The following is a 26,303-nucleotide window of genomic DNA, read 5'->3' on the forward strand; positions in this document are numbered from 1 at the left end:
GATGTTTTGTATGGAGTAGAGATTTGGGTTATGAAGATCTTTGAATGTGTTCTGTGCTGAGTTTCTCGGGCGGGGTTAATTTGATTGGTTTCCAAGTTTTCACCGCCCGATCTGGTGACGATTCTATATGTGTCACGATTGGCTTTGGCTGGTGGCGGCAATGTCACTATGTCATTTCTCTTCTGGTGGGGTTACTGAAGCTTGCAGTGACAGTTGGGTTTGTTTGTGTTTGTTTGTTTCTGTTTTTTTTGTTGTCTTGGGCCCATTTTGGGTCCTCAGTTTGTAATTTACCTTTGTTGAATAAAAAAATTTCTTCTGTCGCCAAAAAAAAAAAAAATTCTACTACTATATGCATGTCTATGTCAAGACTGAAGTGCAACATATACTGTATAATTTTGTCGAAAAAAACATATACTGTATAATTGTAATTTTCAAGTCCATCTTATCCCATTTCCTCTTAATTGATTATTTATATGCTGCAATAAAATTATTTTGTATGCTGCAATAAAATTATTTCAGCTTTGTAAAGCCTTGAAACTAAGATTTACCTGTCTCACCTGCTTTGTTTTGAAGATAATCTCATAGAGCATAATAAATTGGCCTCTCATAAACTTTAGAAAATCATTTAGTTGTTAAGCTGATGTTAATAACAGTGTAAATCGTGACAAAATATTGTATTTTAGTTAAGAGGAAACTGGAAGCTTTAATACGGGTTTAGGTACCAGTCTAAATCAAGCAACAAAGATAGAGTAGAAATACAATATTTTCTAGTTTCCTCTTAACTGAAATACAATATTTTCTAGTTTCCCCGTATTACCCCAGTTTCCCCATGTAATTAATCCTAAAAATTGTTAAGATTGAATTGAATTCATGACGTCAAAGATCAATAAAGACAATGGAGATAAGATATGCATGACTAAAGAGACAACTGCCTTAAATTTCTACTCTATCTTTGTTGCTTGATTTAGACTGGTACCTACCGGTCTACATGTCTAAGTACAATGGGGTGTAAGAAATATATATGAAGCAAGCACGATCTTGAATCTTGATATCTTGGTATTTATTGGTTTCTATTCCCATGGAGTTTCTGCTTCCATCATCCATTTGTGCTCTAACTACCTTCTTAGCATTGGTGCTTTTTCTTTTCTCTTTTGTATGGATATCAAAATACTCGCAGAAAAACACAGCAAAAAGTAGAGGTCCCCCGGAAGCGGCTGGTGCATGGCCAATACTCGGCCATCTTCCCCTCTTAGGAGGGCCTCAACCGCCCCACATAACCCTAGGGAACATGGCTGACAAGTACGGACCGCTCTTCACCATCAAGCTTGGTGTGCACCGAGCTCTTGTTGTTAGCAGTTGGGATGTGGCTAAAGAATGTCTCACCACTAATGATAAAGCTTTTGCCAACCGCCCGAAAGCTTTATACTCAGAGATTATGGGGTACGACTATGCCATGTTCGGTCTTGGCCCTTACGGACCTTACTGGCGCCAGGTGCGAAAGATAACCACGCTGCACATCCTCTCCAACCACAAGTTGGAGTTGCTCAAGCACGTCCGGGAAACGGAGGTGAAGGTGTCTACGAAACATATATTTGATATGTGGGAGCGAAACAAAGGTGTCTCAAATAATGTGCTGGTGGACTTGAAGAGGTGGTTTGCAGACTTAACTTTAAATGTCATGTTCAGGATGGTTATTGGAAAGCGACTTCTTGGGGCTACCACGGCGCAAGAGAAGGAAGAGAACGAAAGCTTTCAAAAGGTGTTGAGGGAGTTTTTTATATTAGGTGGTCAATTTGTAATCTCAGATGCAGTTCCATATCTTAGGTGGTTGGATTTGGGAGGTTATGAGAAGGCCATGAAGAAGACGGCTAAAGAACTCGATGGTGCGGCTCAAAAATGGTTACAAGAGCATAAGCACAAGAGAAGTACTAATTCTGTGCGACATGATTGTGAGCCTGACTTCATGGATATGATGCTTTCTGTCCTTGATGATGATAGCACAGAAGAGTTTGCTGGTTCAATTACTGCTGATACAATTAACAAAGCTACATGCCTGGTATATAGACCGACGAAATTCTCTCTTCAAATTAATTATATGATGAACTTCAACTTCCTATACAGCGTCTCCTATAATCTATATACAGTACTAAAAGCTCAAACTCTTTCTGTTTGGATTGGTGTGATTTTGTTATGTAGCCGTTTGAGATTACTTCACTAGGACTGTTCTTATTATTTTGTTTTCTTATTTGTAATCGGTTTTGTTCGAAGCAACAAGAGGTTTTTTATTTTTTTATTTTTTATTTTTTTATATAAAAATTTCAAGTGTGCGCTTTAACTTGAAGTGTTTCCATTCTCAGGAAGCACATGTCAAGTACTTGAAAATTCACAACAACAAAAAAAGCTTCTATAAGTCTATAACTCAAAGCATTGATTTTAACCTTGTTTTGCCAAACGTTGCCAAAAGTCCTTTTTATAGTCAGAAGACGATTTCCCCAATCTTAGAAGCAATTCCAAATAGTCTTATTAGAGCTTTCTGCGATATAAAATTACAAAAAAAAAATTGAAAAGGAAAAGAAGCAGTTCTTTAGTGCTTCTAAATGCAATTATACAGGAAGCAGTTAAATTTTAAGAACATGCAATGTATATGTACTTGTAACAAATACTTCCAGCAAAAGAATTTCCTACATTATAGGTTTGAAAATCATGTACATTTCGTATGTCCTTTGTAGGCGGTTCTTCTAGCAGGGACAGACACCTCCTCAGTGACATTAACCTGGGCTCTTTCTTTATTACTCAACAATCCTGAAGTCCTGAAGAAGGCTCAACTTGAGTTGGACAGCCATGTTGGTAGGGAAAGGCAAGTGAATGAATCAGATGTGAAGAACCTAGTCTATCTCCAAGCCATTATCAAGGAAACATTGCGGCTATACCCTGCTGCACCTCTCTTATTACCACATGAATCCAGAGAAGACTGCACAATAGGTAACTATCATGTAAGCTCAGGCACGCGTCTTCTTATCAACCTTTCAAAGCTTCAGCGCGATCCAAATGTCTGGCTTGATCCTTGTCTATTCCAGCCAGAAAGGTTTCTTACAACTCACAAGAATGTTGATGTTAGGGGCCAGAGTTTTGAATTTATACCATTTGGAAGTGGTAGACGAATATGTCCAGGAATCTCTCTCGCACTTCACGTTACTCAACTTGCACTGGCTCATTTGCTACACGGGTTTGAAATTGCAACTCCATCTGATGAACCAGTTGATATGGGTGAGAGTTCAGGACTAACAAATTTGAAGACCACCCCACTGGAAGTCCTTCTCAAGCCACGCCTACATCCTAAACTATATGAAAATGTTGACTAGCTGACATGTATGTTCTTGAATGTTTAGAATAGTAGTTGCACTGGCTCATTTGCTACATGGATTTCATTTCTACTACTATATGTCTCTGTCACTGAAACGCAACATATATTGTAATTTTCAAGTCCAACTTATCCCGCCATTTCCTCTTAATGTTTTATATGCTGCAATAAAATCTTATAGCTAGTTTGTATTTTTTTGGCAAATATAATTTATATTATTTGACAATAATACCTGATCAACTTTTAACTTTTAAGACAACTATACAGAGTAGTTCACTATATATATATATATATATATATATATATATATATATATATGTAACCCGGCCTTCTGAGATATATATATATGTAACCCGGCCTTCTGAGATATAAGCTATACTTAAAGAGTATCCAATAATTTGGAAGTGCCACCACGTAAGATTACCACTTATTAACATGTAGTCTTAAACTGAGTGCTTCTACTTTCAAGACCTTTTTTTTTTTTGAGGGGAAAGACGTCAATAGAACCACACACGCACCCTCATGCAGTGTATCCCAATTTTGCCAGACTAATCACTGCACCGCAGACGCACGAACCCTCGTGTTAACAAACAAATTAAGGTCCCTCAAATCTGCTGGCCACTGGATGGAGCTGGAAATGGAACGCTAGACCTGAGGGTTCCAGACTAGGCCGCTCGACCAGCTCACCACACCACGTGGTTACTTTCAAGACCATAAGTTACCTGATTACTACCTCCAAGATTTTAAAGCCTTAAAACTAACATCTACCTGTCTCACCTACTGCTTTGATTTGAAGATAATCTCATAGGGCAGAATAAATTGGCCTGTCATAAAAAAAAAATTGACCTGTCTCACCTCTGTTCCTTTCGGTTTTAATGTGGGATAGCTTTTTCTTTGTAATCCTTTCTTTGTTCCTTTAATATAATTGTTTCCCGTAAAAAAAAAAAAAAAGGCCTGTCATAAACCTTTTTTTTTTTTTTTTTTGAAATAGGACGTCAAGCCTTTTATATAACCAAATGTAGGAAATTACACAACATGACTTACCCCTGCAAGGGCCACATCAATATCAAGCCACCCTAAAGCAACCTAGTGAAATCGCCATAGTAAGAACACCAGAAGTAACCAAAAACTAGACAATGCTAGGGATAGAAAGAGAAAAAAAAACCTTAACTTATTCTACAAACCCAGGACCTCCTTACGCAGAAAGGGCTTCCCCGGGTTCAATTACGAAATAGACCCGACTATCAGTAAAAAGGACCCGAGGCCTAGAGACAAGCCCAAGATACAAACAAGCCTTCATCGTCAGTAAAGCTCGAAGCCTAGGCCCAAGATCTTGTGAAGAAATCCCCAGCCCAAAGCCTGAAACCCTAGCTTTTCCTTACAACTCCCGACGCCTGAAATCCTCTCAATCAAACCTCCACCACCACCTACATTCCAATCCGGCAAGCCTAAATCCACAACGTTGCCGGTGGTCAGACCCCTAGCACCTACAGTTTCACCATCACTAATCGCGCCCCCAAAGAAAGAGAGACCGCCACCATCACCGTCATCAGCGCCCTTGATCTGGCCCACTCAACAACGCCACCGAACCGTCCCATCACCACACCAACCGTACCCCTTCAATTTGTGTACTAACGACCCATTGTCCAGCATCGCCACCATCTGATCGAACAGAATCGTCTGCATCCTAGCTTGAGAGGACCTACGAGCCGAACCTGTGCTAAACTCCCATCACCACATAATGTGGTAACAGAGCTCAGATAGAAAGTTTAACAAAAACAGAAGAGAGGCAGAAGCCAACCAGTGACGCCAAGCAGAGGCGATATCGGACAAGATGACCCAAGAGGCTGGCAGTGCCAAATCCATTCCCGATCAATTTTACTACTAGACAAAACCCTAGCAAAGCAAAAAGACGCAAACACTACTACAAAAAGTTAATCAGACAACAGTGGATTTCTGTTGTCTGATAACCAAGTCCACCATTGTCTAAGTCAGTGTTGTGTGATTGAAAAATCACACAACGGTAATTCCACCGTTGTCTGATAGTAGTTGGCTCAACAGAACAGCTATTTTTCCGTTGTGTGAATTCTGCGCAGCAGGTGCCTACCCTGGCATGCGCAGGGATGCCTCGGCCATTCAGACAACAAAAGAAGAAATTTTTCCGTTGTCTGAAATTTATAACACACAACAGATATAACTCATTTATTGTTGTCTAAGATTCATAACACGCAACAAATATAACTCATTCTTTATTGTCTGAGATTGATAACACACAATAGCTATAATTCTTTCTCTGTTGTCTGTTGATTCACTCAGACAACAGAGATGATTTTATTTCTGTTGTGTGTTATGAATCTCACACAATATAATTTTGTTCTCTTTTGTTGTTGGTTGTTAGTTCACACAACAACTATATTTGATTAGATTATATTTCTGTTGTGTGTAATGAATCTCACACAACAGAGTTTTGTTCTCTTCTGTTGTTGGTTGTTAGTTCACACAACAACTATATTTGGTTAGCTATGGTGTGAATATTGTAATCAAATTGGCTAATACCCAATGACTGTTGTAGGAGAAGCCTTAATTTTGAACTCTTTTACAGTTATACAACACATTGTTTTGTATTATGTTGTATGACTGAAACTTAGTTTCTAAGAAGAATATCCATATAAACGTTTGTCCAGAAATAATGCTTGATATATTACCATATAAACAATACTATAATCCATATGATTCAAGTACCATAATTCAAACATCTATACATTCAAGTAACTAGATAATGTACCAAACAAGAGCATTCCTAGCTAGTTATACATGAATCACAAAAATTCATATTCTCAATGGCTCTTAGCCTTCAGCTGCCTTTAGCTTTAAATAAAAGAGATCTGCTGAAGTTTATATAAGGTTGAATTATCTGCACACCTATCTGCTTCATGTTGCTGCTGCTCATCAAGTCCGGACATGCACTGTCAAATTCCATATTACCAGTTCACTTCTAACAATGCTATATAAGAAATTATGTTATTAATTAGTAATGACAGAAACCAGATTCTCAGTCACACATTAGAGTGATCATACAGTTTGCTTTGTAATAGTATTCATAACATGAGAATGTTCTCACCAATAGGAATGTAATCAGAATCCTCCTCCACATCAAATAAGGATCCAGCTCCAAGGGCATAAGATAGTGAGTCATTAAGTTCACCAAAATAGTAAAAACCCTGGGGGTGAGGGAAAACATAAGTCATGTTAAGAAAAATATCAAAATAGTAAAACTAACTTAAAGCCAAGAAGAAAGTAGGAAATCTACATTGACCAGTGATAAAAGAGACAGAGCCTTATAAATAGCCCGTCAAATTTGCAGGCAAGCATTTTGTAATTCTACTTCACTACTGTTTAAATCTCATATGGCAAATCTGCCAACTTAAAGCCAACGAACTTATTTATTTGTAACCAAATAGATATTGATAGACAACAGGGTAAGCTTTTACCTGTGAAGCAAGCAATGTAGCCAGTAGCCTTTGATGCACTCTTCATCTTCATACAAACTTTTTCTGGAAAAAAAAAATGACATATGCATACACTAGATCATAAACTCCTACTAGAACAGAATGAAAATGTCATTTTTATGCATGCACAAACGTGTACTCCTTAATAATAACAATAAACCTAAGAACAAGATTATATACACAAAAATAAACATTGCTACGATCTTAACTACAACCTTCTTTACTTTCCTCACAATCACATTCAATCAACCTAAAATCTACAAGTACAACAAAATTAATTTAATAAGAGAACACTGAGAAATAAAAAGCTATTTGATAAGACCACCCTCAAATCAATCAAAATCCATATTAAAAAATGAACATGTATAAAAAAACTGCAACATATAAAAGTTTTCTGGATCTAATACCCTAGCATACAATTGTTGACGATTATCCTGCTTAACCATCTCCATCAATGCTGTCTCCAACTCCTCAGCTCTAAAAAATGATTAGGACCAAAAATATGTCAATGTCACTAAACATATTCCATACCTTCATCTTATGGGAGTATAGATTTTATAAGCTAAAACTGTAACAAGAGAAAATATTAACCAGAGTTAAGTGGCAGGGAATAAGCAGAGTTAAACTCTAAATCTAGTCGTCTTTCACGAAGATGCACCAACAAATGGGGAAGATTTGTTCTGGGTTTTATATTTTCCTCAAGCAATGAAACTTGCAAGTAAAATGAGTGGTCAGAATTCATCATTAATATCAATTGTAACAAGTCGCTCATTTATGTTTTATACTTAATATCAAATAGAGAAGCCAATACATATTATGCTCTCATATTAATGGAGTGATTATTAGGAGGTTTTACATGGATGATTCACTAAATCTTTTCAGACCTCTCAAAACAAAGTACAATCCCCAAAGCCAAGTTTGATAAACTCACATGCTTTAATAAAACAACCATTGCATTCAGTAATGTATTGAGCAATCTATTGAAATATAGGTACGTAATACTAATAGTACACCGACCAGTCTCTACAACATTACAGGCTAATAATTTACAAGAGAATAAAAAAGAACCAAAGAAAAGTAAGCTTAGTGATATAAACTACTTACCTTCTTGGTAGCTTCCACCACACTGATCGCTGGCGCCTCAACTTCTTCGACATCTATTTCCGAAATAGGAGCAAACTGTCCTTCATAGTACCTGAGGCAAAATTATTGATTAACGCATAGGACATATATTTGCAGAATCACATTACAGAACCAAATAACATTTGTTCCACTGAATGCAGGATCCCCATGAAATTGGATATCCCAAATAACTCTATTTCACTACCACAGTTAACTCTAGCACCCACTGAATGCCAAGGTTACTCTTAGAAATATTATAACATTGTCCTTCAATTCCCTGCCACTTTTAGCCTTCTGCAACCTGTTTGAGCAATAACATTATGAAGATTTAGCTTATAACCAGAGTTAAATGCTAAATCTAAGTAGCATTGCAGTACTATACATAACATAATGAAGATATAAACTTGTTATACATATGAGAGTAAAATACACCCTTCAAAAAAGAAAATAACGCACACAATGAACTTGATAATTAAACAGATATGCTACTTTGTTATATTCAAAAATGCAGCAAGAGCAGCATCCACTTTGAGGTTCCATGCATAAAGACAACTAAGACTATTGGTCCATAATTGATAAAACTGTACAAGCATTTGCTTCAAGAAAGATAGAATTCTGTTTACACTAGGACAGAGAACTCAAAGAGATACTTGACATACCTTAACCTCCTCAGAACTGTAACCATGTAGAATGGAGATGTCATTCTACACCAAAGCATGACATAAGTTGACATTTTTTTTAAAATTCTTGAGCATGGATTACCATCTGACTTATACATTACATATGCATAATCATAAGACTGATTGAACCATTATCCTTGCAGAATCATAAGGCTATGATTGAACCATTATCCTTGCCAAACTTATTAAAACTCACACCAAAATTGAACCTAATAAACAGAATAAATTCAGATTCTTTAATAAAAACCCAGTGGGAGTTTTGGCCTCAATACCTGAACCATGATCGGCATATCAATCTCCACAGCCCTATTTGCAAGTTCTCCATAGAAACTCATCTCTCACCTACGCAGAAAGCTTCAATAAAACTTAGAATTAGACCCAAAAATTCTAAAACTTACTCACAGAGAAAGTAAAAGCCTTTTATTTTTATTCTTACAAGGAGAAGATAGCCAAAAAAAGAAATCAGAAAACCATGCCAACAAAACATTAAAAAATGACGCAAATTGTCAGATACCCATAGCCAAAAAATCAAATTTCTACTACAAAACCCAATAACCTAGGAAATATTGATTTCAGATTGGGTGATTGGGAGACTTACAAAGTTACAAGATACAAGAAAAGATTGGGACTTTGGGAGGGAACGAGAGTGCCTAGGCTCAGGCTATGACTATGTGAGATGACGAGAGGACGAGGAAAGAAAGAGAGGAGGAGTGCCGCTAGCCCGCTGGGTTCAGGGAGGAGGCGAGGAAGTCGATCTGTACTTCTTTCACTTCTTTGGTTTGTTGAGGCTGAGAGATGAATGAGAGAACCCTAGAGATCGATTGAGAGAATGGGTCGAAGAAAACTAAAATTTCTTCGTCGTTTTGAACTTCTAATATTCATCGGCCTTCGTCTTCTGCATCTCTTCAATTGACCCTAGTTTAAAGACGAGGAGAGAGAAAATGGATCTAGGACACTTTATCTCCTCCATCACTGAAGAGGATTTGGATTTCAAGGGATAAAGAATAGAAGCAAGGAGATTGAGAGACTGAGAGAGGTTTCATGAGATAGAGGGGTTTCGGGGGGAAGGGGGGTGTTCACAATTGAGAGAGCTCGACAGAGGATAGGTTTCATTTGGTTTAATTTTGCTTTCGGACACGGTGTGGCTAGGGCTGGGTGGAGGGACAATTAAACTAGTCGCTCACACAATAGAAATTTAACAAACTGTTGTAAGAGTACACTACATAAAATCAAAATGTGAAAACATGGAGGGAAACATGTCGCCTACAACATTTTGGCTCAAAATGTTGCTGCCTATGTTCTCACTTCACAATGTTGCTGCCTATGTTCTCACTTCACACAATAGAAAAGTATAACATCTGTTGTCCAATTGCTATAGCTTGCACTAGCTTTACCCACCGGGAGACATTCAAGCAAGCTTCCTCAAATTTTGATGCTTAGTTTTTCAATCACACAATGGAAATAGTAAAACCCGTTGTCCTAGTAGCCCAAATTTCAGTGTTTCAAGAGCCAACCAAGACTCCAAAGTGGAGGGAAATGAGCCGCTAAATTTTTTAAGACTCAGATGACAAACATTACTTCATTTCCGTTGTGCAATGTAATTCTGATAAAAAAGTTTTCACTTTGTTGGCATTCACACAACAGAATATAACAAGCACCGTTGTGCAATAAAGCTTACTTAAACACACAACAGATGATTTCTTTTCCGTTGTGTGATTAGTGTTGTGTGATTAACTTTTTGTAGTAGTGAAACCCATAACTAGGTCAAACTGGCCTGTCATAAACTATAGAAAACCATTGAGTTGTTAAGCTGATGTTATAACAGTGTAAACCGGGACAAAAGGTTGTATTTCAGCTAAGAGGAAATAGGAAGCTTTAATATACTACATTTGGAAAGTGAAGCTAGCCTTCTGAATGGAAACTTCATAAATAGAGAAAGAATCTTTTAGCATCTACATTCACTAATTAATTACACTAAGATAATGTTTTAGTACACATGAATGAAAGAGATAATCGACAAACTAACTACAGAGAGGTATGATGCAGGCACCACCTTTTGGGTTCTGCTGTCTTTCAATATCCGTCCTATAATTCCCAGCTTCAGCTCTTTCGTATCCCCAAAAAAGTGATAACATGGCTGCCATAGATGCTTGAGCATTGTGAAAGCTGAAGTTAAACGAAGAAGAAGAAGAAGCAGAGCTAGAGAGAATTTCAAAAAAAATATCAGGGGGTTTTTTCAATCAATGCAACATCATCGAAATTCTTACAAGCCAATAACAGCATTAATAGTCACCACTAGAATACTCCAACAAACATTTTAACAAACCTATTAGAGCCTGTAAATCTAGGTAGGCATTCAACAAATTATGACACATCATCACCCTTCTGATAGCATCATCAGCCAACCTTGACCGTGAGTCAATGTAGTGACCCCTCAACACAGAGAAGAAAAGAGCCATGTTGTCTGTATTATGAGGCCACTGGCCACCGATCATGGCTGTCTAACCTTCTTCTGTTGTGGCTATCCCCTATATATGCATGCTTCTTGGGTTTCCTTCCATCTGATCTTTCGGCCATTTTCTCCAACACGAGGCTGTAGGTGAAGTTCCGAGCTTCTGTTTCTTGGCCAATGAAACGGAGACATGTCATGTAAACAGGAGTCGTACCAAGCTGGAAGGCCTTGAAATAGAGGCAAAGGTACTGACCGAGGCAGTGGAAAAACTAACAACGGTGAAAAATAAGACGACAAATCCTCTATCTTGTTAATCAAATCGTGATTCTTCTAGCCTTGAAAATTATCGGTCCCATGACTTCTAATCTATTCCTACCTTAATGTTCTATATATAGTACTTTGAAATGTTAAAATTCTAGATTCTAGATTTATAGAGTATACCGTAAATAATTTGTAATCTTGCAATTCTTGATTGTAAAATTTTAACTCTACATTATCGTAAAAGAATTTGATTTTTTTTATTTTTTATAATATGCCGTAGAACTGTTGGTAGATTGTTTTGTTTGCTGCCTTGTTTGAATCTACGGAATAAAAGCAAAGTTTGAGTCAGAGAGTCAGGGATGTTATATATTGATTTAGAAGATGTGCTCGGTTTACATCTGCAATCCAATTAGTATTATTAAGTAATTATACTTTCTAATTTTATCGGATGTCCAAGGGACTAAACTAATTATACTTTCAGTTGATCAAATTTAGTGGTACACAAGTAAATTATGTTAGTATTGTAGTATCTTACTAAAGTGAGCCTTATTTCACTCATCACTCAAGATGGATCTTAAAAAAAAAAAAAAAATCTTAGCAGAATTTTTCTCTCAACCTAGTTTCTCAACGGCGCCCTAGCTCCACCTCCTAGCTTCCTTCTATTGCTCTCTTCTCGACTTCTCTCCACCCAATGGCCTCCATTGATGCTGTTACTGCAAGCTTCACTGCTTCCCTTGCACTGGCTGAAGAAGGCAGATCTCCTGACCTAGGGAAGATTGGTGGTAGTCATGTTCACAGGTCCTCCCAGTCCTCCCTGATTGGAAAACCTCTAACCTACAAGCCAGTTGATCCTACGACATTCAAAGCTCACTTTCACCGCACTTGGATGGTGGGAAGACCACTTGGGAGCAAGAACAAGAATCCTCACTCACAGAAGAAGGTGGGTGTGGCTCCATTGCGTCTCACTTACCCTCCTGTTACTGTTGTTCAAGAGGTTAGCCCTAAAGATAAGGGCAAAGGGAAGCTTTAAGCCATCTGTTCTCGTTACCTAGCATTTGGATTCTGGACTTTTGCTATTTAAGACTAGCTTATCTAGTTGTACACCAATTGAGGTCTCTAGGCGATTAGAGTTGCTTTGGCAAGGATTTAGGTAGTGTGGATTTGTATTCATATGACTAGGTTTAATAATTGTGCTCATTTTGTTTACAATGAGGGTTACTTGTCATTTGCTTGGCAGCTTGTGCCATTTAGGTTTTATTTGTTGTAAGACGTACATCATATGATGTACATACCTTCTGGCCATGGATAAGTAATGAAATTATCTATTCCTAAAAAAAAAAATCTTCCTAAAGTGAGCCATACGTGGAGTGAGATGTGTTCATGATAGACTTCACAAAAACAGAAGAATCCAATGCAATAACAAAAATAAAATTTTTTTTCCAAAAGAAAAGTCTCTCTCTCTAAATTGCAAAGCAAATACACAATATGATGCAAATTGAAGCATAAAATCAAATAGATTCTTGCTCACTAAAGGTATAAAATTGACATGTATAAAAGTATGCCCATGCCATCATGTTGCTTTTGACGTTTGTGATCATCAGGACGATAGGGGCAGACATCGTAACTACAAGGTCATAGGAACTGAGACATCGTAAGAACATCGATGATCATGATCATAGGGCACCATACAAAAACCCATGATAAGACCACTGAGGACCCTCTCAGAGAAGTGCTTGATGGGTCTGTAGGAGTGAAATTACACAAAGAGCTTCTATAAGGAAGACAATCTAAGCTGCAATTCTTGTTTTGCCATGTGTCACTGGCCAACTTTATACGCAACGGAATTAGCCCGTTAGGCGCCAAGATTCCTCTAAACCGAGGCCAACCTATCTTCCTTTTCCTTTCTTCCTTGGTACTCCATTTTTCTTTTCCTTTGTGTGCTTCTCTTGTCCACTTGACCCCTTTCGACTTCATCCCCATACTTATTGGGGTTTACTAACGAAAGCTACTTACACATGAGTCTCACATCTTGTGACTAACCGATCGCTTTCTTGTGTCATAATTGTCTTCCAAGACACTCGCCCAACCGATAGGCTTTTGTGTCATCCTGGCTTGTGCCAACCCATTGCTGACCCGCGTGCATTCCGCATGTCGATAGCAAGTAGCATGACCGTGTACCAAGACCAAGTTGGCATTCACATTCCCTCCTTGGGTCATTCCTTAGTAGCATGCACACCACCCACTCAACTCAAGGGAAACACATGCTCGCATACTCCCCCTCATGGGCATCGCTTATACAACACACTTGGCTCATAGGCAACACATGCCTGCATACTTCGCCTCGTGAGTATCACTTGCACAACTCACTGGGTTCATAGGCAACACATGCCCTCATCCTGCCCCTTGTGAGTGTCCCTCGTACAACCTACTCGGCTTATGGGCAACACTAGCCTGCATACTCTAGCCTTGAGTGCCAACCTGAAAAGCCATCTTGGCTTGTGGCCTTTCCCATTTAACGAGGCTACCACGTTCTCTTCTTGATGATTGTCATGGATCCAAGGCATATTCTAGCCCGTAGGCCAATCCTCAAGCGACATGCCATCTTGCTTGTTGGCACACCGCTCAAGTGAGCAACTCATCTTTGATGCCCCTCTTAAGCTTCCTTTAGTCTAGCACAGGGTCACCCCTCCCGTGCTTGCTGGCATCACTTTTCTTTGGGCAAGGTCGAACCCTAACACATGCCCAAGTCGCTTGCTCCATGGCCAATGAGCACCACGGGGTCCCGACATATCTTTCGTAAGCCCACATGCTTGTCTAACGTCAATGGCATAAGGACTGCCCTCTTAGGAACCTCGTCCTCAACGCCGACCCGCAATATCGGCCTTTCGGCCAATACCATCCACGAGACATCCTGACTCGTGGAAACATATGCCGCCCCTTTCTGACAACACTTGCTTAGCCCCCCAGGCCCCCATGGGTGCCTAGGAGAAGCTCACTTAGTGCCCCATGAAGGCCAACACCGGGGGTGGTGGAGAGCTTGACACCAGGTCTCCCCCCATAGAGCATATTTTGCTTAAATGACCAAGGTGGGAGGAAACGTCAAAATAGCCGAGGAAACTAATATGCCATAAATAATTCATAGAAAATGTAAATGACATGCCATCAAGTGCGTTGAACTCGTCTTGACCTCTCGGACATTTCTCTTGTTTTGAGTTTTCCAAAATTCCAAGCTGAAGTACCTCAAACCAGAACTTTCATTTAATTATGACAATGCCACTCACCCTCCATTTAGCTTCAAAGCTCGCCCCTCTAGGCATTTCCTTCACAAAGTGTTACGATAGCACTACTCTTAAGTGCGACTCATGACACCATGTGAAGTCACCATATGGACTTATTATGAGTTTACCCAACTTGATATGACCAGTTCCTAGTTCCTACCATCTGTGGTACTGTTTCACCCAATTTAACATGTGATTCATACTTGGCCAGGCAAAGGTGGCACCAATGATTGTAGAGCAAAACAAACCATGTTGGTGCAGATGAGTTGTCTAATAACATGAGCAGATTCTCTATGAAGCTTAAGCCATCACTTCCAATTTAGTATCCAACTCCAGTATAGAATCTTGATCGAGAATGATTCATGGCTTGAAGTGATGAATTCCAAAGTTGCTTCAGTGATTCTTGGCCACCCATGTTTGTTATTTGGTTCATCAAGTTCCTCATCATGACCCTTCACACAAAGGCACAGTATTATTCAAGTACTTAAATCGAAAGCATAACTTCTTTGCGGCACCAGGAATCGGGGACGGTGGCATGCATCTAGATGCATTTTGTACAATAACTAGATCTAAGTGATGACAATCCTCAACTCCACATGGGGCTCGAGGAATCAAAGCGATTGAAGATAAGATGATGAAGCAGTTATACAGAAGATGGTAGCTGGAAGAGTACTCGATCGGATTAAGAACGAGAAGGTCTAGACAAGGCCACGATGATGAACAATGCTATTTCTAAAACCCACCTCTCTCTTTTGAACACTAGTCCACCTCTCTCTCGATCAGATAATAACTATGTCCACAAAATTTTTCCATATAAATCAACTTGAACACTAGTTTGATTCTAGTTGTGCTTCATATATATACATATATATATATATATATATATATATATATATATAGATTGGTGGTGCATATATGCTACTTCATTTGTGTTAGCATGAGTCAACTTATCCTGTTTAGACTTTAGAACATTCGTATTCAATTAGGAATGTAATTATTGTATTCAATTAGCAATATAATTATCACTTTAATTGTAATTAGTACTTATCTAATCAGTATATGTAATCTTAGTGTATAAATACCTCCTTGTGAAAAAAATAAAATTATCTTATATTCTTTCAAGATTGGTGCTACATACCCCAAAAAGTATTACAAAATTTCAATACCAAATGACATGGCATATGCCATGTCATCGGCTTTTGTTTTAAAATTTACTGAGGTGGATTTTTATTTTTTGTTAACTATTTTGTATAAATAACCAAACGGTATTCCGCAGCAAGGATATATGAACATGATTCATTTTTGTATAATCATGTTTCTGTTAAAGACCCTTCATCTCTCTCTCTCTCTCGATTACTGGTATAACATCCCTTTCCCTCTTTCACACTCTTTTAAGACTGAACATTCAAATACATTCTCTCTTTGATTCATCATCATACAATCTAACCATGGCTAGGATTTTGTTGTCTCGGGCCTTTTGTTCTCTTGGTGCCTCAGCTTCTCTTGTTCCTCATCACTAATTTCATCATCCTCTGCTCCTCACGAAGCATGAATACATGATAAAAAAAAATGAGGCTTCCTTTACCACCACCCATATGTATTAGCACCGTCAGATTGTTGCGCACCAAAGTTAGCGGATCACTCGAGGAAGGGTTGAGATTAAATTCTTTCATGGCAGTGATGTCATTGGTAGGCTAGGGGTACGTGGAGGCAATTCTCATAAAATGGTGAAGGGATTAGAATTTAATTTTTAATATAGATGAGTAATTGTAATATCAATTATAAAATAAAAATAGACAAAAAATTCCACTTCATTAATATCTTTTCAAGGTCAAATGCTGATATGATACTGTCACATACATCATTTGGGATTCAAAGTTTGTATAAAATTTGGGATCTCAAGCATTTTTCTTCTTTCAAATACATTCTTATTCTCAAGTGTTTGAACATAAAGATCAAAAATGAAGATTGAGGTTCGGAGAGGTTTGGGGAAGTTCTGTAGTGGTCTAATGTTTTTTTTAAATATTTTTTTTTTATCAAATAGTCGTCAATTACTTTCTGCTGAATTTCAACTGGTAACTAATAATATTGTTGAATCTACTGACCAAATTTAACTATTTACAAGTAAAAGAACATCAAGTAGGATATTGTAGCACTTTCCATGTTTTAATTACAGTCTTATTTTGATGTCCGGTACATGGCAAACGAACTTGCATGATGCTCTATCTCCTACCATAAAGTAGGTACACTCTTGCTTGTGGCATGCATATGACTGATTAAGATATAAGATGATTAATTAAGATTTGTCTCTACCTTAAATTTCTACTCTACATATTAGGGTCCTAATTTTCGAAATTACTCCGCTATAATGCAATGCTAAAGAGAACTGAATGCTTGACGGACATCAAAGTTATCAGACACTTGAGATAAGATTGTAAACACGAAAATCCTATAACGAATGAAAGAAGGACACGTGTAAAAAATAATATAATTTGTTAATGAATTTGAGGATTACAATCTCTGTAGATGCTCTTTCACAAGAATCTCCTCTGATTCGATCTTCGACGTTGATCTGATCCAAGGGTGGCGAGCACTTGATCTTGAATCGAATGTTGTAGTGTGAACTTCTTGTTATGTTGACGATTTGAGGAAGACGATTGACCAAGGGTTGTAGAGGCTTGATCTTGATCGGATTTAGGCCACGAGTGGTGTCACGTAGTGAGTGTTCTTCGGCTTTGGTAGGGGATGAACCGACACGTGTGTTTGGTGCTTTTTGATTCTCCACGAGCTTGATGAAGAACTTGTAGAAGATTTACTTTGTTGACGATTTGTAGAAGGCGGTTGATCAAGGGATGTAGAGGCTTGCTCTTGATCGGATTTGAACCACGAGAGGTGTCACGTGGCGAGTATGGCTTTGAGGCGGATGAATCGGCACGTTTGCTTGGTGCTTGTTGATTTTCCGCGAGTTTGACGACTTCTGAGCTTGCAGGTGATTTCCCTTGTTTGTCTGAAGTCGGTGAGGTGAAGAGACCGGCTATTTGGTAGCTTGATGGTTCTTCACAAGCTTGGGAGACTTCTGAGCTTTGGAGAGGTTTCTTCCATCTACTTGTGTCTGTCTCTCGTCCTCCCATCTTAATTTGAGAGGGGGTATTTATAGTGTTGTCACCTTCCTCAATTTGGAATGCATTGATGACATAGCATTTATCACATTCCATAATTGTGTAATTAAATCAATCAGTTTTAATTGATTGATTTAAGGGTTAATTACATATAAGTGCATATTTGAATGTTTTTTTAGCCATAAGTCCACTAACTCTTTTTTTCCCTCATAAGTAGGGCTGTCAATTCCGACACGACCCGATAACACGACTCGAAACCCGCACGAAATAAAGCGGGTTGAACCCGCACGATTAAAAAGCGGGTCGACCGTGGGTCAACCCGCTATGACCCATTTAATAAATGGGTCGGCCACGGGTCAACCTGCCAACACTAAGTGAACCTGTATAACCCAATTATGCTATGTTTCTTCTTAAAATTTTGGACGTTCAGAGTATTTTACAATAGGATTAGACAATTTGAAATATTTCGCTTTTTAATTATTGGATTTAATTATTTATGAATTATATATAATTATTTATATCATTCGTCTTGTGGAGTTTTTAGTGAATTTAATCAATTTATGCATTTTTTTAGTTAAATGGGTCCCATTATTAACGCTTAAATGAGTCATTTTATCTAACAAGACACGACTTATTTATTAAATGGGTTAAGCGGGTTAGAAACGGGTAACCTGTTTAATAAATGGGTTGGGTTTGGGTTTATATTTTGCGACACGACAAATACCTCAACTCGACACGAACCCAACCCGACACGACCCATTGACAGCCCTACTCATAAGGCCACTAGATTAAAAAATGTGTTATATTTTGGATATAAAAACCAACATATTTACATAGATGCCATTAGAGTAAAAAGTCAACAATCATTCTCTCTCTCCTCTCCGGTCAACTCCGACAGGTCTCCGGCCAACTTCCGGCAGACCTCCGACCAACTTCCGGCGAGTCTTCGGCCGACCTCCGGCAATCACAAAAGCTACTGTCACTAACACCAAAAGCTACTGTGATGAGATTTCCGGCAACCTCCGGCGAGGTCACAAAAGCTACTATCACTAACAATAAAAGCTACTGTCACTAGCAACAAAAGCTACGCTGATGAGATTTCCGGCGAGGTCACAAAAGCTACTATCACCAGCAACAAAAGCTACGCTGTTGAGATTTCCAACGAGGTCACAAAAAGCTACTGTCACCAGCAACGAAAGCTACTGCCACTAACAAAAGCTATGCTAGTGAGATTTCTGATAAGGTCATAAAAGCTACTGATACCAGTAACAAAAACTATTGTCACTAACAAAAGCTACACTCTACGAAACTAAAAGCTACTATCTCTACCAACAAAAGCTACTGTCACCAACACCAAAAGCTACTCTCACCACTAACAAACACTATTGTCCCTAACATTAGAAAGCTGCTCTCACCATCATCAAAAGTTACTCCCAACAACGTCAAAAGCAATAACTAAGCAAAACAAAAGCTACTCTGAGAGACTGAAAAAAAGCTATTCTCAAAGATTAACAAAGATATGGAAATGTAAAGGATACAACCACAATAAAAAAGCTACTGCAGTTGAGAAATGAAAACATATTCAATGCTATAAAAAGTATGCAGGGTTCAACAATCATATAATTATGTAAAAAGCTACTACCATAGTTGTAAAAAACCACTACCATAGTTGTGAAAATCTATTACAATAGTTGTATAAAACTACTGTCAAGCTCTACCACACTACGCTAACCATAGACATTATTTTGTCACCTTCAGCATCAGACTTCATTTCAACATTTCTTGGTTGGCCGGATAATCTCTTGGTCAATGGAGGCTTCAGCACTCAAATTCACATGATTTTCGGAATCTACTACTGCAAATACAAAGGAAAAGAATTCTGCAAGAAGATACAACAAAATATTAGTATTTAAAATATAGACTAAAAACAAGCAATCTAAAAATCTACTGACATAGACACAGAAAACTACTATGACACATGTACAAAGTTACTAAACCAGTAATAAAAAGCTACTGAGATACACGCTGATTGCACAGAACCACCCTGCGTTTTGATCACACTTGCAGTTATTCAGTAGTAAATCAAATCTACCTTTTTCATCTTTCACTTTTCACTTTTTATCGAGCAAAAAATATCTAAAAGCTACTAAACTTCACTGGAATTCTAACAAGCAACCCTCACGGTTTCAGTTCCAAAGCCATCAACGTTCATTCACCACATCCAAACAAGTAAAAATCCACATTTCCAAAACGAATTACAAACAAAGGCACCCAAACGCTACCTATTTGTTATAGATATTGATGTAGATGTTGAACAGGTACCAGAGGCCAAACAACGACCCGAGCTCGAGAGTCTTGAACAAGTTGCTCTTAGGCTCGGCGGTCTCATCGAAGCTCTTGGCAGTAGCAGCGACCTCGAAACTGCTCCGATCGACGGCAGGAGAAGTCCAGGGCCTGAGCTTGAAATCGGAGGAGGAGAGGGACCAAGATCAGCGGGAAAGAGCGGCGGAGAGGCGGTGAGACTTGAGGAGATGAAATCAACAACATCAAAGATTCACCAATTCCGGTCAGCAATGAAATCAACAACTTCAATCATGAATAATTAATCAGTGAATCACCTAGAGGAGATGACTTACGGCGATTTGAATGAGCTCGTCAAGGCCTTGGCTTGGATCGGGAAGCAGACGTGGCGAGGAGAGAAGAGAGGTGCGTGGACGACGATCCGTTGCGCTAAGTGAAGAACTGCAGTTCGATTTACTGAGACGATGCCGCATTACTCTTCGATGAATGACGACGATTGCTTAGAGCTTAGAGAGAGAGAGGTCGACTGATTGGGGCTTCGCGATTTGGTGATGAGAGAGAGAGAGAGAGAGAGAGAGTGAGTCTGAATCAGATCTGAAGATCAATATGGGGCTCATTTGTTAGTTGAAAGGGTAAAATCGTCCTAGATGAAATATTTTAAAGATGAAACTGGCTTTATTTGTACAAGAAAAATTAGGTGGACTTGTGCCTAATTAAAGTTTCAAAATAGCACTTGTGAGTAATTTTCTATTGATTTAATTACCTTTTATTTAAGGAATATGTCAATCAATTTCGATTTGATTTAATGCCCGATATCAATCAGAATTAAACAATTTAATCTGATCGATATTTGTATTTGATGCTTGATTTTCATCAAGATCAATCAGTTTAGTACGATTGATCAGCTTTAAATGTTTAACTCGAGCAACAATCAATCAGCGATAAATTGACACTTCCACAATCGATGGATCACTCGTGTTTTGACATGTGTCATCCTCAAAGCTCACATAATTTTAGTGACGTATGAACTACGTGTTCCTTTTGTAGGACCCATGTGCCAACCAAGCTTGTTTAGTCAAAATTTCAAAGATTAACCGATTTATTTAATGAATTTTATATTCATTAAATTTCTTGTGTCTACAAATGCCCCCACTTTAAGGTGCGCCGTAAACATGTGGTTGTCACGTGCTGGAGGTATGACTTGAAGTCGCTTTTTATGGCACATTTTGCGTGATTTGTAATCAGCTTACTTGGATGAATTAGCTAGCTAGCTTGATTTTTTGATTGTGCATTTGACATTGATAATTTTAACCATTACCTTGATGCCATTTTTTTTTTTTGACTCAATTGTGACCTCCTTTCCATTTCAGTTTGTCACAGGGCTTCACTTCACCGGAGCCCACTTCTAGAATTTTAAAGCTGTAGAGATTTCCTTGAAATCTTGATTTAATTTTGTAGATATTCTCTTAAAATCACGATTTAATTTCGTAGAGATTCTCTTGAAATCTTGATTTAATTTAGTAAATACATGAAAGATTTCAAATAGGTAAGTGATGAAATCCAAAACACATTTACTAAATATTCATGGAATCAATCCTTGATTTTTTTTGTGCAAGATGTTCACCGTCAAGATTTCAGCAATTAATGTCTTTGAAAATCAATCAAATCACACAAATTAGCACCATATAGCTCGGGAAATCTATGATTCCCTCCATATTTGCTAGCATCATTTAGGAAATTACTAGATAGATAGCCCGCGCTTTGCTGCGGGTATTTTTATTATCGATATATGTTTTCAGTTTAGTAGAGTACATAAACAACAATAATCTTTTGGTAGTTAAATCGTAAATGAAGCTAGATAGCCTGTGCCTTCTTTCTGGATTTTCTGAGAAAAAGAGCAATAGTAGGTTTCAATGCAAAACCAATGGCAACTGTAACTACAATTCCCAAAGGCTTGAACCCATATACAGTAGAAAATTCAACTAAACTTGACTGCTGGATAACACTGGTGATAATTGTAATATAATCCCCAAAGGTTGAGCATAAACACCATGTCGATACACCAACCTGGAAAGCTGACCCAAAAACTCCCTGAAATAGTGTCATTGAAAGTTTGAGAAAGTTTTAAAGTAAGCAATATATGATGGTTAATGTAGGTTGTTTACTTACTCAGTATAAAACAGATCACAACCTTTAATTTAGGGTTTAAACTGTTAACTATCGGCACATAACTGAAAAGGAATGAGAAATAACATTACTGTTTCAGTGTTTCCTATTGCTCTATTTTGGATTTAAAGTCTACCAAATACTTGAGGAAATACTGATAAACTGGTATTTAATACAAAAAGAAGGGTTTGTAATGAGAAACTTGAAGTGATAATAACCATCAATAGTTATAGCAGCAATACTAATAACTCTAAGTAGAAAACATATTTCAATTTCTTTTTTGACAAAAAAGGTATAAATACTGAGCTATACTAACTGGATAACCAGATTCTGTTCATTTTTTTCTCATTCAAAGTACTTGCTTGCTCATTCATTAAGCCTGTTTAAACTTGAATTCAACTCAAACAAAAGATGCAAACTTTATCAAAAATCTAACTTAGATAAAAAATACAAAAGAAAACGATTCATAATTAAATTGAAATTGAAAAACTACCTCAGGAACAGTTTGAGTTGATTGAAAAAACCTTTGGCAATCTGAAAGCATATGACAAAGTTAATAACTTCAAAGAACATCTAGTTTGCAATCAAAAAGAGGTATATACCAAAATCACTGATATATATAATCATAGGAAAAAAACACTGAAACAATCAATCTGAAAAAAACACAGCCAATATATCGAAAATGTTATGATGATCTTAAAAACAATGAATCAGAAGCCAAAATATGTCAATGAATCACGTTGAAGCAAACATCAATGTGATTTGCGATTTTTGCTAACTGTCTAATAAACTTCTAATTACCAATATCAAAGGTTGCAATTAACAACAATTCCTATAGTAGACAAAAAAGCCAACAAAATATTAGGCAAGGTTTACTCATGGTATCGCAAATAGTAGAAATCAAAACCGAGAACAAAATCTCTCTTAATTTTCTCTCGCCCATATGTTACCATGAATTCAGACCCATCCAAATACAGATTGCAGAAATTAAAATCAATATGGTATGAGCTGCATAAAAATTTAAAAAAAAAAAAAAATATCGTATATTAACAAATCCAGTCAAACTTGGCTGCAATATTGTATAAAAAAAATAATAATAATAATAAATAAATAAATAAAACAAAAGTTAGCAATGCCAAAAGACTTCAAAAATACACTAAACACAGAAAACTCTATACATATATCACAAACACTAAGCCAACACTTCCATAAAAGCTCAAAGTTTATATCTTCATTATCAGACTTTGTCAGCTAAAAGTGTGTATTGTCATCCTAAGTATCTATACAATCAAATACATCACTTTTTGAATTCAATCGATAATACTACATAAGAGAGAGAATTTTCGTTTTAAAAAGAAAGATGAAGCACCATAATTAAAAACTCATTACGGCAAACCTAACCAAATACAGAAAGTAATAGAAATTCATATAACCTACTAAACCTAGTAAGGACATGAATTCAAAGTTTGCACCTTCAAAGAAAATAGTTGACAATAAAAGCCATAGTTTCTGGTAAAGTAATAACAAACGATTAGGGTCTGTATCTTCACATTGAAATTTAAACACATACTACCCAATAATCCTCAAATGAATTAATAAACAAAAAAACACCCTTATCACCGAAACCATGAACAATGAAGCAAAAACCAAACCCCTAATTCTCATTATTCTCATTTTCCACAATCGAGGATCAAACAAACCAAACCAAAAACCCAATTTCACCAAAACCAAAACAATGGAAAACCCAGAAATCCCTCAATTTCCATCCAAAGACCACAACTTTAAACCCAGATTACCGAGCCCAGGAGAACTCGAATCGAGACAGTATTCATATCCAGGTGCAATTGGACCTGAGAATTAGGTGAGAGAATTACCGGATTAAAGGTTCAAACTTCGGAACCCTAGCTTGAAATTATCGGATTCAATTGGATTGACTCGGCGATGACTATAAAAAGCGCTTTAGAAAAAAGCAACTGGATTATTGCTTTGAACAATAGAGAGAGAGATAGAGATAGCTGACGAAGAAAGCAGGAGCAGGAAAAGAGAGAGGAAGTGGAGAGAGGCGAGCCTGACGCAAATGGCTACGCTGTGATTACAAAAAAAAAAAAGGGACAAAACCGTCTTTTCAGTCCCTTATGAACAGTAGTAACAGTAACCGGGCTTCAGTATATAGCTAGAAAACGTGCCCGCGCTTTGCTACGGAAAAATTGTTATCTGTTGTTCTTCAATTGCATTATATATGACTAAAGCTATGGATACTGATGAAGTTTCATGACCAGAGAAGAGCAACCTCAACATCCGGTCACGAATTTGCTCCTTTGACAGATTTGAATGCTTGAAAATCCATCCAAGGAGATCATTTTCCCCTTGTTTTTACTTTCCTTCTTCATTCTCTCTTCCATTTTGAGGTTAAAACCACATACAAAAGCAACCAATTCTCTTAAACAGAGAACAGTTTCAAATATTTCACTCTCACCACATAACAAAAACATCATCACTTCTGCAGCTCCATTCAAACGTACACAGAACTCAATCAAAACCACAATTTTAAACAACTCATACAAACCCAGTAAAAAAGTATAAAGACTAAATGAATGAAGTTGAATAAAAAACTTACACTTCAGTCCCACTGAGCAGAGCTAGTGCAAAATGTCTGTATAAATTTCAAACAGTAAAGAAACTAAATAAGAACAGTATTGTGTAAAAAGAGTTAAACCATGCATATCTGTAAAGATATGAACGCTGAAAATTGTTGTGTTTGCTGCTATATATCTCAAATATGCATGTGAAGCAGTAAAAACAAAAAACAACAAAACAATAACAAACAAAACAAAAAACAAAAAAAACAAAAAATTAATAGCAACTAACATCTTCCCTAAACATCAGCATCAGCATTAAATTGTATTCAGGTAAAGGGATACCAAAGGTGATTCAAAGTTAGAAATTATCTCAAAATTCTGTATCCTTGTTGAGGTATATCAACAGCGAATGAGGCAAAGAGACAATGACACTATACTTCTTGCATTAGATGGAACAAACCCTCTTAATCTGGTCTCAGCTATGTTAAAAGGTTTAAATGCTAGGATAGGTTTTTCCATGCCATTCTTTCTCAATTTGGTAGAGGATAGAGAGAGCCTAATGAGAAAATTCTCGATTTTCTTAATTGACCGAACAATGTAAACTAAGTTAAAAGTTAAAACCAATTCTAGGAATTGTAGACTTCGATATATAATTCGCATTGTATACCTTTAAGGAGGTTTCCTTCAATTATCAAAGTGAGAGCGGGGATAGCTCCATCTCAGCAATCATAAACAGAGAAGATACAAAACTAAGTAGTAATACAAACAATAGTTGTAGGTCTTTATTGATGTGAATTGACTTCAGTAAAGTCATTATGCTTAAATGAGAAGTAATTTCATTTGAATGCACGACAATAGAAGCAAATATTGTCTCTGGAATCATGTAATAGGAATTAGGAGCTATTTAAGCAGCCCAGAGTAAGGGAAGGAAGTTGTGGACATAAGTATAATTATTGTGCCTAATATACGCCCATTTATTTGTTGACAAATCATATTCATAACCAGCTCTTTATATTAACCAATGCCCATTTCACCATCAAACCCATATTCAACCTGAAACCGCAAAAACCCACCAAAAATTGAAAAGCAACATACTTTAGTACAATAACGATTGAATCAATCACACCCAATAAACCCCATCTTATGCATGTAATCCTATACCGTTATACGAATATTTTGCGGATTAGAATCATATTAAATTCGAACCCAGAAGGAAAAAAAAAAATTCAATTCAATCTCCTAAACCCAAAATCATTTGGAACTCAAACCCATAGAAGAGTGAAACCGGGAAGTAGAGCTATCAAAAACAGACCTTTATCTAGCAAGGGGAAGCACCAGATTCCTCTCTCTGCGAAGCAAAGAAGCGGACCTTCCTCTCGACTCTGTTCATAAGGGAGTTACAACTCCCAACTTTAGAATACTGAATGTCTCTGTCGATCAACAACAACAACAACTGCGAGATCAAAGCCGTCTCC

At 37.4% G+C, this 26,303-nt stretch overlaps 2 protein-coding genes and 1 long non-coding RNA gene across 3 annotated transcripts in view; 2 read left to right on the forward strand and 1 right to left on the reverse strand.

The window, feature by feature from the left end:
• LOC112182006 (cytochrome P450 CYP82D47) overlaps positions 1–26,303 on the forward strand; it is a 48,369-nt gene that overhangs the window by 3,059 nt on the left and 19,007 nt on the right. The gene's annotated exons all lie outside the window — the stretch shown is intronic.
• Positions 993–3,539, forward strand: LOC112182003 (cytochrome P450 CYP82D47). Its single transcript, XM_024320429.2, has 2 exons — positions 993–2,056; positions 2,730–3,539. The coding sequence occupies exons 1-2, from the start codon at positions 1,079–1,081 to the stop codon at positions 3,360–3,362; spliced, it is 1,611 nt and encodes a 536-aa protein (XP_024176197.1). The 5' UTR covers positions 993–1,078; the 3' UTR covers positions 3,363–3,539.
• LOC112182009 lies at positions 21,824–24,292 on the reverse strand. The gene is made up of 3 exons (XR_002929240.2): positions 24,124–24,292; positions 22,743–22,783; positions 21,824–22,174 (listed from the first exon to the last, which is right to left on the reverse strand). It is a non-coding gene; the product is annotated as an uncharacterized LOC112182009 (long non-coding RNA).

The sequence above is a fragment of the Rosa chinensis genome, chromosome 1, assembly GCF_002994745.2.
Source record: "Rosa chinensis cultivar Old Blush chromosome 1, RchiOBHm-V2, whole genome shotgun sequence".
Lineage (NCBI taxonomy): Eukaryota > Viridiplantae > Streptophyta > Magnoliopsida > Rosales > Rosaceae > Rosa > Rosa chinensis.